The sequence below is a fragment of the Alternaria ventricosa genome (assembly GCF_023758065.1).
Source record: "Alternaria ventricosa strain BMP 2768 chromosome Unknown scaffold_5, whole genome shotgun sequence".
Classification (NCBI taxonomy): domain Eukaryota; kingdom Fungi; phylum Ascomycota; class Dothideomycetes; order Pleosporales; family Pleosporaceae; genus Alternaria; species Alternaria ventricosa.
In genome coordinates this window covers 609,130-623,538 of record NW_026055685.1, presented here as the reverse complement: position 1 = coordinate 623,538, position 14,409 = coordinate 609,130, and the positions used below count along the sequence as shown (strand labels likewise).

General features: G+C 54.2%; 4 protein-coding genes across 4 annotated transcripts; 1 reads left to right on the top strand and 3 right to left on the bottom strand.

Moving 5' to 3' along the window:
- Positions 1-431: 431 nt before the first annotated feature.
- On the bottom strand, positions 432-2,246 carry J4E93_003579 (uncharacterized protein; the record flags this gene model as incomplete). The annotated part of the gene is made up of 4 exons (XM_049341513.1): positions 432-768; positions 927-945; positions 994-2,007; positions 2,141-2,246. The coding sequence occupies 4 exons, from the start codon at positions 2,244-2,246 to the stop codon at positions 432-434; spliced, it is 1,476 nt and encodes a 491-aa protein (XP_049201018.1).
- A 953-nt stretch (positions 2,247-3,199) lies between these two features.
- J4E93_003578 (uncharacterized protein) lies at positions 3,200-8,240 on the bottom strand (the record flags this gene model as incomplete). The annotated part of the gene is made up of 3 exons (XM_049341512.1): positions 3,200-3,844; positions 3,896-6,512; positions 6,559-8,240. 3 exons carry the CDS (start codon positions 8,238-8,240, stop codon positions 3,200-3,202), a joined length of 4,944 nt encoding a protein of 1,647 aa, XP_049201017.1.
- A 2,360-nt stretch (positions 8,241-10,600) lies between these two features.
- On the top strand, positions 10,601-11,901 carry J4E93_003577 (uncharacterized protein; the record flags this gene model as incomplete). Its single annotated transcript, XM_049341511.1, has 3 exons — positions 10,601-10,985; positions 11,036-11,592; positions 11,641-11,901. The coding sequence occupies 3 exons, from the start codon at positions 10,601-10,603 to the stop codon at positions 11,899-11,901; spliced, it is 1,203 nt and encodes a 400-aa protein (XP_049201016.1).
- Positions 11,902-13,145: 1,244 nt separating this feature from the next.
- On the bottom strand, positions 13,146-14,173 carry J4E93_003576 (uncharacterized protein; the record flags this gene model as incomplete). The annotated part of the gene is made up of 3 exons (XM_049341510.1): positions 13,146-13,285; positions 13,337-13,781; positions 13,874-14,173. The coding sequence occupies 3 exons, from the start codon at positions 14,171-14,173 to the stop codon at positions 13,146-13,148; spliced, it is 885 nt and encodes a 294-aa protein (XP_049201015.1).
- Between the last annotated feature and the right edge of the window lie 236 nt (positions 14,174-14,409).

Sequence of the window (14,409 nt, the reverse complement as noted above, 5' to 3'; positions counted from 1 at the left end):
GACGATATGTTTGTACAGTAAAGTACCAAAAGTCGTATACTCGGAGCAATTCACAGTACCGAATCCTCGGGGATCTACCACGTTTATATCCAGCGATCTCTTCCCTACACACATCTCGGTTGCACGAGCGCGCCATCTTTTTCCCAGGATAACATGATATGCAACGCGTTCTTTCCAGCCAACCAAAACCCCGCTAGCAGAACCACTGCCATGGGAAGGAATTATTCGCCGTGATTGGTATAGTGAGAGACATTCAGAGTTCCTTATCGTTCCACTTCCCCAGGACACTAGGGAGGAGTGGAGATGGCCAAGGAGGCGGAAAGCGGAAGCCAGCCATGTGTATCGCTTGGCGGGAGATAACGGGACGTGGGGTACCGCGCACGTGGAACCAGTCTCAACTCACCCATCGCAAGTGCCTCGCGACACCATCATCAGAGGCTTTCGGAAACGAGGTCCCAGCACTTGCGCATTCCCGTAGACAAGGTCTCGTTGTCCATGGCTTTGCTGTCTACCCACTTGCGGGTGGGCGGGCCCTTGCATGTAAGCTCGATATCTCCGGTCTTATCGGCGTCGATCCTGTACTGATAGGTATGCATGGTAAGCCTTAAATGGCTGAAGACATGGACCAATGGCGGAAAACTGGCAATATAACGCGCTTTGCTCATGTCAGCGGCGCCGGCATCAAGATCAGAAATGTATTGCTGCGCTGACGTTTTGCGCTGCTGGGGCGTCTTTTGTGATGCAGTCAGCGTGTTCTGCGGGAATTGCCTGTGCCACAGTCAGCGTACGCCCCTGTGCTAGATAAGAAGAGCCGAGCAATGGGCCTATCATGAGACATGATATGATGCTGCACGACAATGCGCGTTGGGCAGTACCCGAGAAGCTATCCAGCAGTGGCGCGATGATAGCTTGCGTTTATTACGTACCACAGTGATGCGAGGAGACCTTCACGCGATCGTCAGCAGTGTCTTAGCATCGTAGTGCAAAGCTTACCTTTAGCGGGCCTCTGCTCGATCAGCCATTTACTGCTGCCGTCTTCCGAGCGCAACTCTACCATACACACCACACAGTCTTCTTCGGCAGCCTTCTTCTTCGCCACTTTCTTCGGGAATAGTGAGCAGTACGTGGATATCGACTTGGACTCTCCAGTAGGTGCCGGTAGCTTCCGCTTCTTGGAATCCTCGACGGGTGGGCTATCCAGATCCTCATCATCGTCTTCCGTTTCTACGTTTGACTTTGGCGTTCCAACGGCGAAGTACTGCGAGATAGTGTTGGTTTGTTTTGTAGCGGCCTTTCTCTTCTTGTTCGCTCGTGGCGGCTCATCGTTCGCTGCGTCTTCAGAAACTGCAACCAAGTCTTCGGTATCCAACGGCGCACAAAGAGAGCAAGCATCCTCAATGTCAGGCACTACAACCGCTGACTGGCGCTTGTCAGATAACGCCTTTCCTTCGCTATAAGCCCTGCATGTCGACTGGATAGGACACTCGTCACACCTGGGTCGCGGTGTACACAAAGTGGATCCGAGTTCCATAAGCGCTTGATTCCACAACCCGGGCACCTCACTCGTCCGTGTTTCCGGAAAGTTTGAAGCGTGTTTGATTAGTCGGTCGGCCATATCCCAAAGAACATCTGTGGCCTTCTTGTCTTTGACATCCATGTACAAACCCAGCTGTCGACTGAGTACGCGCGCCACGTTCCCGTCGAGGACGGGCTCTGCTTCACCGAATGCGATACTGGACACTGCGCCTGCAGTATATCTTCCAATGCCGGGAAATTCCTGTAGCTCCGTAGCACCACTGGGAAGAGCACATGAGGCACCAGCAGATTTGGCAATCATAGCTTTTGCACCTTCATGTAGACGCGTTGCACGCGAGTAGTAACCCAGGCCTTTCCATACGGAAAGCACATCATCATGGTTCGCTTCGGCAAGGTCTTGAACGGTGGGCCACTTCTCGACCCAGTTGTTGAAATACGGTATTACTGTCGACACGCGAGTCTGTTGGAGCACTATTCAATCATCAGCCAACGTTTCCTCGAGCCTCCAGTAGAAGACGCGATTGGGAACAGAGCACGTGACACCGCGTTCACGTGTCTCATCACCAAAACTCCAGGGCTCAACCACAAGGAAGCATATACTCACTAACTTCCGAAACCCAAACCTCATACGCCCTCTTCGACAAAACGCGTCCCAGCTCCTCCTTATCTTCATACTCTTCGGGGTCGATCCATTTCTTCCTCCACGGCATACTACGCGTCTCCGCAACGCCGTGGAACCAACTCAACAACGCGTCGCAACCTGATCGACCGTCCAAAAGAAGCGGGTAATGGTAAGACGCATCATGTGCGCGTGCAGGTGGTAGTGCTGGTGCCAATGGTGATGCAGGAGGTGCAATGACGGATTTGGTGGGTTTGGCGGGTTTGCTACTGGGTTTGGCAGCTGTGGTAGCCTTTTTGCGCGGAGCCATGACGCGTTGAATGTGTGTGCGGATAATGTTTAGAGGTTTGATGGTCCAACGGTAGATCGATGTTGCTGGTAACAATGCTTCGTGATGCAGATTAGGTGTAAGGGGAGGGATTTGTGGAGATGCGATCGCGCTAAGCTTTGCTAGTGCTGCGATCGAGCTTACTGCTTCATCTCCTGAGCGCAACATCACGCATATTTAAGACTTCTCACCCTGCACTCGGAGTCGTTTGCTTGGAAGATAGGTAACTAGATGGCACCATCTTTGTATATGTGCGTAGTGGAGTCCATCATACTTCTAGGGGTGCTGATTCTGTGGTCAGGCGAAAGAAACATCCGTGAGATGCTTGGTGAAATCTGTGTTCAGAACACGTTCAAATTCAGTGTGAATGAACAGGATGGAGACAACAGGTGGATAGTATTCGGCTCCGTCACGGTGCCATGCAAGTCATCCCAACGCCCAAGAAAATGCTGTTCCAGAAAGCGACAGAAGCTATCTACTTCGCGCGCATATGATGAAGGTTGCCAGATAAGCTAGTTAAACATCCATAAATATCCAATCCAAATCAATATGGGGTATAGGAACAAAGAAGAAGAACAACAACAACGAACGTACGTGCTCGCTAAATCCAAGGGTCCCTTGGCGTATGCCGACAGAGTCTAACCCAGATATGTGTAATGCTCGCCGCAAAGAAACAAAGCTATACCGGCGGTCTAAATGAATGATAAAGTTGATCGCTAAGCGCGCGGAGGTGGTTCGTGTTCCAACCAAATGTCGCCGCCTTCTCCCTTCTCCCATTTCCTCCATGCTATCTCATAAGCATCTTCCAAGTCTCTGACCCAGCGTCTGGTGTCGAAAAGCGGGCTTGACCATCGTGATTCGTAAAGCATGCGGCGAAGCTCACTCAAACGGCCTTGCGCTCGGTAGCCGTTATACGTGCAGTTGCGTGCGAGACGGACGGCCATGGATTCGTACTCATCGTCGTTGCCCGCGATAAGCTCCTTCGCAGCTTGAGCACCTGCTGGTGTCTTGGGTAACGCGCCCTTGAGGATTGAAGCTGCCATGCGAGAGCACATCTTGTACTTGTAGCGAGGTAACGTCAGTAATGGTGTTCCAGACCAGAGGACGTCGGCGGCGGTCGTGTGTGCATTGCACTCCGGTGTATCGAGGAACAGATCGCAGACGCGAGCCCTAGAAATGTGCTGATGCTTCTGTGCAACATCGGTGAACATAATGCGGCTTGCTACATCTGCACCTGCCCAGGCAAGAGCTGTCTGCTTGAGGTTGGTCTCGCCGAGATCGGGGAAACGCAAGAGCCAGAGAACGGCATTGGGAACCTTTTCAAGAATGCGTAACCAGGTACGGAATGTCGTGGGCTCGATCTGATGATAGGGTTAGTGATCAAACACATGGAAGAGGCAAATTGAACTTACTTTGTACAGCTGGTTGAAGTTTGCAAGGATGATCGCATTATCCGAAAGATTTGGAAAGATCTCTTTACGCATGGCCCACCTCCGCTGTTGCTCTTCTTCCCAGTTGGGCTGTCGTCCCTGCGAATCTGGAGCACTTTGCCGGTGGTCACAGCAGAAGAAAGTGTCCCGGCAGAAGACAATGTTCTCTCCGTAGATCCATTCTTCGTCTGAACCACCGCTGTTGTCGTCTACAAGTGCGTCTTCCAGGTCAATGTTACGGCGCCATTGTCGGAGTGTATCTGGAGGAACGGCGGTGTCGTCGGCAAGAAGATAGTCGCACCACTCGGCGCCAAGAGTACCTGCGAAACCCATAAACGCCATCTGGATAGGGGCCGGACGGGCAGCGAAGACTTCATTTCGCGCACCTCTAGTGTAGCCGTTCAAGTTGACAAGAACATGGATGCCATCTGAAGTTATCTGGTGAACAAGTCGTTCCGCTGACCAGCTGCTGGCATCGTAGAAGACAGGCGATTCCCTCTCGATCTGCTTGCGGTGCTCTGATCCGTCACTCGCTGTGGTGGCATAACAGTATGCCCTCACTCTGCCTGGATTGTGGAAACCAAATACTGACTGCATTAAATGGGCCAATGGGTGGTTGTTGAAATCCGATGATACATAGCCGACCTTCAAGAATGGTTTCGGTGGCGGAGGAGGCTGGTAGACTGTCGCAGGTAACCAAGGAACTCTTAATGTCGAGGTCGAGATGCGGAGGCCATTGCGTTGCGAGATAAGACGTATCTGTTTAGCCGACATGGGGCAGGTGAATGTATGGAATGGTAGAACAGTAGGCGCCGCAGGTACCGTCAAAGCTGCTGGCAATTGAGGTCTCTTGTACGAGATCGGGGGTCGCTGTGTTCCAGTGACGTAGCGATCCTGGTACCATTGCCAAGTCATCCATCGTATAGCTCGCTCAACAAGTCGTACGATGCGCGCACCCTCCCACTTCTGACCCTTCCATTGCTGTAGCACTGACAGCATGCTGGTTTCCTTCTCTTTCACATTTTGCGCGCCTCCCGTGAGAGCTAGGGGACGGATGACGTCTTGTATGAATTGTTCGTTCATCATGCCTCGACCCCAGTCCTCACCATCGGCAAGCTGTTTCTCGACCAACTTCACGACTTTGTGAATCCAACCTGAGCTCGACGCACCAGGTATCTTGGCGTCTAGAAGCATGCCACTATCATTGACATGCCAGCGGTCTCTTGATCCGCCGTGCTCGGCAATGCCACCTCTGCCAGCCCAGTTGCAAACAGAGTTAAGGGCATTAGCAAGCCCACAGACAGCTTCGGCAAAGTCCGGACTGGACTTTACTGCTTTCCTGTAGTAGTAAATGGCATCGGCTATCCGGCCTTTATCTTTGACGGCGTTGGCGAGGTTAGCGAGAGCAATGTCAAAGTTCGGATCACACTTGACTGCCCGTGTGTACATGTCTATAGCCGAGTCTAGTTGGCCAATATCTTTCAAGAGGCTTCCAAGGTTTGTATAGAGATGCGCATGGGATGAGTCGAGTTGAAGTCCGTAATGGTAGTACGCAAGCGCAAGAGCTACTCCACTACCGGGCATCAGCCCAGGGATGTGGGGTCCGGCAAACGCATGCGACATTGGATTGGCCTTGGAAGGGGCAGATTGCTGTACGCTAGCGAGAAGAATGCCTACGTTGTTGGCTGTCGATGGGCTGGGCTGCAGGGAAAGCGACAGGTAATATAGAGCCAAAATCTCTCGTACACCATAGTTGCTTTGATAAACGGTACTTTTGGGTGAATTGGTTGCCATTCCGTCCTGGAAAATCTTCGCTAACGACAGCAGAGAGTTGCTTGTGGTCGAGATAGCCGCCTTCCTGGAGAGACCTTCGCTAGGAACGTATTTGAGGCCCGGAAGTTGGCCGTGTGGCGTGAAGCAGAGCAAAGCCGTTCTGGTCGCGGCATCTGGCGGTAACAGTATAGGATCAGACGATGGGGGCATACGACGACCTCCTGGAGAGCGTTCCGCTACGTTGTATCCAACCACGCCAAGAATACGCCGGATGAGGCCATCAATGCCATTAGGATGAGGTCCAGATGCGATGAGGACCGCGTTCTCGAAAGCTCTGGCGGCACCGGCATTGTCGCCGAGTGCGTATAGCATGTTGCCCTTAGCATGCACCAGAGCTAGAACACGACCGTTGTCGCAACCAGCGATGGCATATCCGCTTGAACCAAAGCCTGGCTGGTCCGAGCCGGGGAGCTCATCTAGATCCTTGAAGACGGCTTCGTCCTCTCCCTCGAACTCAAACACGGGCCGATCAGATGCTTCCGACAAACTTGACTCGCTTATTTCAGAGGCAGAACGTTCGCTTTCTACTTCGAGGCTCCGAAGAGCATCGGCCCTCTTGGCAAACCTCAAATGGCGTTCAACTTCTTCGATGACCTGGACAGCTTCACGACCTTTGTGATCACTGCAGAGTAAGCCGATTAGGTGCTCGACAGCTTCGAAGTAACTGGGTCGAAGTTTCACTGCGCGTCTCCAGTGGTTTTCGGCTTCACGCTTCTGCTGAAGAGCAAGCATTGTAGCTGCAAGGTTCGAGATAGCTTCGACATGACTAGTGTGCGTTAGTACGACTCGAAGATAGAAAGTGGGGTACTCACTCTTTGTCCAAGGTAAGGATGTGTTTGTACCAGTCCTGAGCTTTTTGATAGTCACCTAGTGCATATGCGAGACAACCACCCAAAAGTATGCCATCTATCCAGCTCCATTTGCTCTCTTCGCAATGCTTCGTGATCGCTTCAAGCGCTGAGGCAGCGGTCATACTCGGAGGCAGGCCCTGACGGAGATTCTGATGGGCGCTGGCGACTGAGCCGGAGGTTCGCCGCAGGGTACGTGGTGGCTCCATGCCTGGCACTGGAGGAAGCATGGATTGTTGCGGTGGCATGCCTTGCCATGATTGGCCATTTGCATCCGAGCTGCCTACTGACCACGCGGACAAGGAGCGCGAGTGCGGCATGGCAGGTCTCCTGGATCCAAAATCTGCTCTTGAGTGAGAAGCATACTGCGCAGGAATAGGATATGAGACACGTCGCTCTAGGGATGGGACGCCGGTATTGGAGGAACTCGACAGATTGAGTCCAGGCTGCCGTGGCGGCTTGGGGTAGATATGCGGTCTGTGATGAGTACGGCCGTGTGCGTTTTGCGAATTTGCTTTACGTGTTGATTGGAGGTACTTGAGTAGGTCGACATATACTGCGTGAGCCCAAGCAAACACCTTTTCTCTACTTTGCCCGTTGGGTGACTCTGGCCCGTACTCGTCGGTCGGCATGGTAGGGGTGTACTCCGCGACTGGCGTCGTCTGACCAGAGTGCAGATAATCTTGAGGACGTTGTGTGAGAGGTGGAGGTAGCGATTGATTCTGATAGTCTAACGCGATATGGTTTTGAGGCTGTGCATAGGGAGATAAGTCTATTGACGGCCTCGCTGGATGATTGTAGGCGCCTTGGGTATAATCCAGGTGGACGGTATTTTGCGGATAATGAGCATAGTTGGGCACGACATTGTAAGGGTGACCGATAAAGGCATTACTATGCGGGTGACTCCAATTGTGACTCGGATGATGTAGGAATCGAGGATCCCGCATGGCAGCAGGCCGATATGGGATGTAAGTGCCGTCGTGCCAATAGGGTCCAAATGGTCCTTGGTCGTTGGAAACAGTCGGATTCAACGGGGCCTGAAAGGGCGGGCCCATAGGTCCGCAGAAGGGATGGCCATACATCTGATATGGAAGAAGAGGTTGTAATGTGGGTATTTGATTCAGCATGGAATCAATCTGGGGTAGGTGCTGGCCGGTAAGACCCGACCCGGTCTCGAAGTAGCGACTGGGACTCCATTCTGGCGTATTCTGTTGACCATGTCCGAAACCACTGTTGACACCTGGCGAGCGAAGAGGGAGATCCTGCTTGACACCGTATGGTGGTTTTGATTCAGCTGTCACGGGGAGCAGAATGTGCTTGGTTGCATGCGGCTCTCCGTTCTTTTCGACAGATGTGCCATCGTACGCAGCTGCCAGAATTCCGTTGGGCGTCTTGCGGCGAAGCATGTGTTCTGCGGGTTTGGGTGTCCGGCCAGACTCGGAGGGCTGGGAGCCGTACGAGTTGTGTCTGGACAGCGGGTGGGCGTACTGCTGCGGCCTCGCTTGCTGGGCGAGACTGTGTCCCTCGAGGTTGGCGGCATTGCGGAGGAAGGGGGCGTGGGCGGGGGCAGGAGCGATGTTGTTGTATGCCACGGAGGAGGGAAGCTGCGACGGCGGCTGCGGGGGGTACTGCCGAACCATAGTCATGGTGAGATATCAGACAAGTCGTGGGACAGGAGTGGTGTTCAGAGGGTCCAGGGTAACGACACAGCCTCACCAGGAGCGACTGGTGCCGATGCCTTCGCGAAATCGTCGCCTGTCTGCTACGACTGACATGTCTCTTGGGGCGTGGCTCGGATTCCTCAGCACCGGGCGTCCCCGTACTGGCACGTCACCAGCAGAGACCCCGGCAGTAGCGGGAGAACAGGTGGTCGCAGATGCTGTCGGCAGCAGGAAGGCGTATATTTACGGCGCCGGTAATGACGGGCGTGTCGCGGGGTTGGATGGGAGCGGAGTGTGGCGGTGGCCCCAGGCGTCAGCGCGCGGTAGATGAGGATATGCGGCGAGGAGCGGTGGCCGGTGGTGTAGGTATGTAAGGGCGGGTCCCTAGACGTGTCTGTCTGGAATGTACCCACTCGCATGCACCAGAGCTGCCAGTCTGGCTGCGCACTCGCGGGCGGATAGTTTGCGCGTTCGTGGGACGCGGTCGGGCGTCGTGTCGCGGAACGGGAGTCGTCTGCGCGGAGGGCGCACAGCAGCAGGCTTGGGGCACAGGATAAGCGTGGTACGGGCGGCGACCTGGGGCGCAGCAGCGGTCCGTCACGTCGTCTCTGCCTGGCTGCGTGTCTGCAGCAGTCCAGCGCCCGAGTCGGAGGGCGAGAATGTCAGCGCTCAGCAGATGCGGCGATGCCTGCTTTTTCTCACTGTCGGCGGATAGGCGGGCGCGAGAGATGACGAGGTGTGGTGCGGCGGAGACCAAGCAGCGGCAGGCCTATCCACTTCCGTATGCACTCAGTCGTTCGAGTGGTGGCTTGGAGCGATCCCTGCTGCAACACGACAGGCCGTCTGGGGGTTTCCGGTGATGATCGATGATCGATGATCGCGCTTTACGCAAGACGTGTCAGGAGGATGACGGGCCTTGTACATGCCAGAAGCTACACGTGAAGACTGAATGCCGCTCGCTGCTACACCGACTCGATGAAAAGAAAAGTCGGTCCTGATGCTCTCCGCATCGCGCGTCGCCAACTCCACCTGGGCGGGCTGCAGAGCCATCAAGCCGCCGTCTCTGGCGGCTTACCAGGGCCCTAGTCCCATCCAACGTTCACGGCGATCTCCAGCGCCAATCAGCCTTCTAATCCACCAGCGCGTCCATCAATGCAGGTGCCGCAATATCCACTGGGCCACCACCATGCATCCATCGTCCAACAGCCCGCCGTGCCCGTTCTTTGTCACCTAGTCAGGCCGGCCCTTTTGCTCGAGCTCTGATGATGTAGGCTGGGGCGCCCGAAACGCCCTTTGTATTTAGGCGAGACTACCGCCGCATATACGGTTGCAGCTGCAGCTGCTTGTCTGACTGAGACGACTGCATATCTGTCTTCACATGTCGAACCACGATTATAGTAACTCATCACTGATGCCATGTTTCATGTGCCAGGTGCATGTCGATCCGCATAGCGTACCAAGAATGCGGCAACGGACGGAGCGGAAGCTGTGTATTTGACAGCACATGATCATGAGCAGGAACTCAATGTGTATGTATGTTGACCTCGAAAAAGGACCACTGGAGCCAAACCAAAAGGCAAGACAACGCGGTGAGTAATGGGTCATTTTCTCTTCTTCACACCAAAATAGGCCTATACAGTAAGGGAAGTAAGGGCCAGAGTGTTGGTGAAGTGAACATCACGAGCATAGTGTCGCTGCCAGAACCATGCCAGCATACATGGTTCGGGGCAAGTCCAGGCAGCGACGTAGTGAGCTGGCTTGATTCTGATATCCAAGTTTGCTTGTCGGGACTATGCGTGGAAGCACTGCATGCGCCCAGGCGACACGAAGCGGCGCTGTTCCAGGCGAGCTTCAACGCCCTGCCGCCATGGCCAGACGTGCGCCTAATAGCCAAAGGCGTAGAGTAGACGCAGGTACTCATGAGGGAGCTGTAGTTAGTATGAGATGTAGTTCGATACGTCCCCGACTGTGTACTGTGCGCCCAGCCACTGCTCGTTGGCAGGTTTGCATGTGAATGCAATAGAGACAGCGACTGCGAGTGGCAGACAGTAGAATGCAGACCAGTGCGTGCAGTCGTAAACGCGACGATAAAATAATGTGGTAGAAAATGGTGTTTGCGGTGTTGTAAAGCAGAGTTGCAGCTCGCAGAGATTTTATTCTATCGGAGGTGGCTTAGTCATGCCGCGCTCGGCCCTACCATTCGCAATGTGGCATCATTACGAATGTTCCACGGTGGTCAGACACTGAGCCTACATTCATTCCACCGGACGCCCTCCACACCAAAGGATTCCCGCACAGGCACTCCTGCACTCACTTCACCGAACGTCACGAGTCTCCCTTTCACTATGGAAGAGCAAGGTCCCCCACCGCAGCAGGGTCCCCCTCAAGGCGGGCCACCACCAGGCTCATTTTCTATTCCCATTCCCCTCGGACCCAATGGCGAAAAGCCTACACCAGAGCAAATACAGCAGATCAAGATGCAATTAGAAGCCGAGGCAGCGAAACACGGTATCACGGTGCAAGAATACGTCGGACGATTGCGCCAGCAGGCCATGGCCCAGCAACAGGCGCAAATGCAGGCGCAACAGCGTGCTCAGCAGCAGCAACAACAGCCCATCCAGCCCGGTCCTCCCAAGCCAGAAGCCATTGCTGTCGCGAACTGGCTGAAGTCGCAGGACTTGAAGCCTAGGACAGTCGTACACGACGAGAAAAGGAAGGACATGTTCAAAGGTAGGCATTGCATACACCTCAGTTATAGACGTCATACTCACACCCAACAGTCAAGCGAGCAATCCGTGCCCTCCAGTCCCCCGCATATCAAAATGCCCGCGCAAAGAACCCTCTCCTCCCCGAAGTCATCGACCGTGCCTCCGCCGAGAACTGCTTCAAGCTGCTACCCCTCTCTCTTCTCGCCCTACGAGTCACAAAGGTCGACGACCATGCGCACGATGGCCACAACCACGCCAAGCCCAAGCGCGTCAAGGGTCTGTGGACAGTCAAGATTGAGCAGCACCAAGATGCGAACGACGACAACTACTACATCTGGCTGTACGAGGGGTCGCAATGGAAGCAGAAGCTGTACGCTGTTGGCGCACTGCTTCTCGTCATTACGATAGTGCTCTTCCCTCTATGGCCGCTTTTCTTGCGACAGGGCGTGTGGTATTTGAGTATGGGCATGCTCGGTCTTATCGGATTGTTCTTCGCCATGGCGATTGTTCGGCTCATTATCTTCATCATCACCGTTTTCGCGATACCACCTGGCTTCTGGCTGTACCCTAATCTGTTTGAGGATGTTGGTTTCTTCGACTCGTTCCGGCCTGTCTACGCATGGCAAGAGGTATGTTTCCTTTGCTGGAGCCTGTAGACTCAAAGCTAACATTTCCAGACTCCCGAAGATATCAAAGCGAAGAAGGCTGCAAAGAAGGAGAAGAAGGCTGCCAAACTCGCCGCAAAGGCCGCCGGGGGAAAGCCCAAGAAGGGTGCCATCGACGCTGCTCCCGCTCAAGCTGCACCAGCGCCCGCTGCTGCCCCCGCCTCAGAACCTGTCAACTCCGCACCACAGCCCACCGGCTCAGAAGCCGCACCAGAGGGCGCCGTCACACAACGGGCGCCGCGCGCAACGGTGGAGGAGGTAGAGGAGGAGTAGGACTCGTCCTTGGAAGAGTACCGCACGTACTCGGAATAGGAAGCAGAGGACGAGTTGGACTCGGACTCGGAAGACTACCGCACGTACTCGGAATAGGAAGAAGAGGACGCACGACTGAGCGGTTTGACACTTTGCATGGGTTAGCTGGACGGAGTAATCGGCGTTTACGAGAACGGTTCACATCCATCCACATCTATGCACGCAGCAGAGATTCTGGAGGCGGGATTTAGGGTTTGGGGTGTCTGTGGATACCATGATTACTGTACAGTTTTATTGTAGCGACCCTTCTTTGCAACATGCTCCAATTCCATCACTCGACATATTTTCAACTTGTATACCTGATACCCACGGGACGTATACCGGGTAACACCATGCTGAATACCTACTCAGCCACTTTTCAACCTGTTACACTTTATTGCCCCGACAACTTTCTAACAACTGTCCACCAACGAACCAGAAAACTCTGCTTGAGCACTGTCCCGTCACCAACAAGCCCTCTATCCAAGCACCCTCTCCCAACCACCAACAAAGCCACGTACACAACGCGGGGTACTTGTCCAATCAATCCGAAGTGGGGTTCCCTGTCATGTCAACTCATTTTTTCTTGACTCTACCCGCTATCGATTGATTGCGCGCGGGCGTAAAGGTAAACGCTTAATGTACATCAAACAAGGTCGATTCATGTCCCGCGAAAAACGAAAAACTCTACAAGTGGGTGATTACGGTATGTTCGCTTACGCCGAGGTGGGGAAGGGCGGGATGAACGGTTGTTGCATGCGGTTCGGGGGTTGGTGCTGGGATGGCCTTGGTGCTGGGATGGGTCTGGTAATGTGGGTGGAGGGGATTCGTACGAGGTACGAGGATGGTGTGGTGGCAGGGTAGTATGGTGGGATCAATCGAATGGTATGAAAATAATCATGCTGGCATGGTGGGTTTCGTGCATTCAAATCGTGGGAGCAAATCGTGGGTAGGTCTGGAGACTAAGCTGAAAAGGACGTGGAATATTGCGGTTTCATGCGTGCAAATGAAGAAACAAGTCAGTTTAATAGGTATTGAACCTCGATTCTGACTACATTCAGCGACTTCGCTGGTAAGGGACTCGTCTTTCTCATATTGGAGAATTATCCTAAACTCCGTTTAACCATGCAGCATAATCATTTTTTCCTGCGCCAGCACGCTTCATCGATGTCGTTAGAGGAGGCGCCCGAACCAAACGCCCTTGAAACACAGTCTAGCGAGAATTCCTACTCTGCCGACGCAGGTGGCTGAGCGCCCTCGCTACCCGGGTCTGTGCTTTCGTGAGTCGAGGTAGGAGCGAGGCCGGAGTGGACGGTGGGGGAGTGGGTGACTTGGCTGGTGGGGTTTTGGTCTGCTAGTTGGCGCTCTAAGGGTTCATGTCAGCACAGCACTTGAAGTTGTATCGGAGATGGCATACCAAGTTCTCTTATCCTCAGCTTCAACATCTGGTTCTCCCGGGTCAGGTTCTGGGTTTCGGCCTGGTAGAAAGCACTCTCGTCTCTCGAAGTCGCTGGACTGGGAAGCATATCGTGTGGGTCGTAGGGTCCTGCTTGGCCTGATATAGGACGCAAAGCTGGAGATCCGGCATGGCTGCTGTGTCGTGAACGGTCGGCAAAGGATGACTGGCGGCTGATGGTACCGAAGCCGAATGGAGAGCGAGATCGAGGGTGAGTTGCAGATGGCAAGGGTGAGACGATAGGTGGAGAGATGTGTGTGGATTGTGTGAGCGAGGGAGGTATAGACATGGAGCGCTCCGAGGTTGGGGTGCTGTCATCGACGGCGGAAGCAGAGGGCTGCTGCTGGTTTGCTTGGAGGGTGTTGATCTGGGCTTGTTGGGAACGAATCATGTTGAGTAGGCGGTTCTAAAGATGTCAGTATAAATATGGTTGCCAAATAGAATAGCAGTTAAAGCGGTAGTTTGCTCTATACTCTCTGCCATCATAATAAAACTCACCACCTGTCCTTCCTGCTCATACTCCAGCTCTTGATGCAGCTCGCCCAAACTAGGCGCACGCTCATGGTGCGGGCTATGCGGCCATGGACCCCTGCTACGGGAGGATGGGCTCTGCTGCATCTCTCCAGGTGCCGGGATAGCTGGGTCGTTCAAGTTGAGGTTCATGCGAATGCTGGACCGGCGACGCGCACGCTCGACATCCCTGCGCATACTACCCGAAGAAGGTCGGCGCGTCTCTTCGTTGTGAATACCTGCATTCATAGCGGCAGTGGCAGCAAGTGAGTGCGGTGAAGTAGCCATGGTGCGTGAGTTTGTGGGTGACTGGTTGCGGGGAGAGGGAGATGCATGGGGAGAGGCGGGCAGGGTGTTCAGATCGGGCGCCATGGTACTTAGGACCTCTTAGGTGGTGGTGTGATGTGCCGTCCTAAGAATGAGGCGCGGGCATAGGATGAAGTCACCAGCGACGCGTGACCTCGTGCTGAGCTACCGTTCGATGAGGTTGGTGGGGTGAGCGGGGCTAAGCGTGACACCTGGGC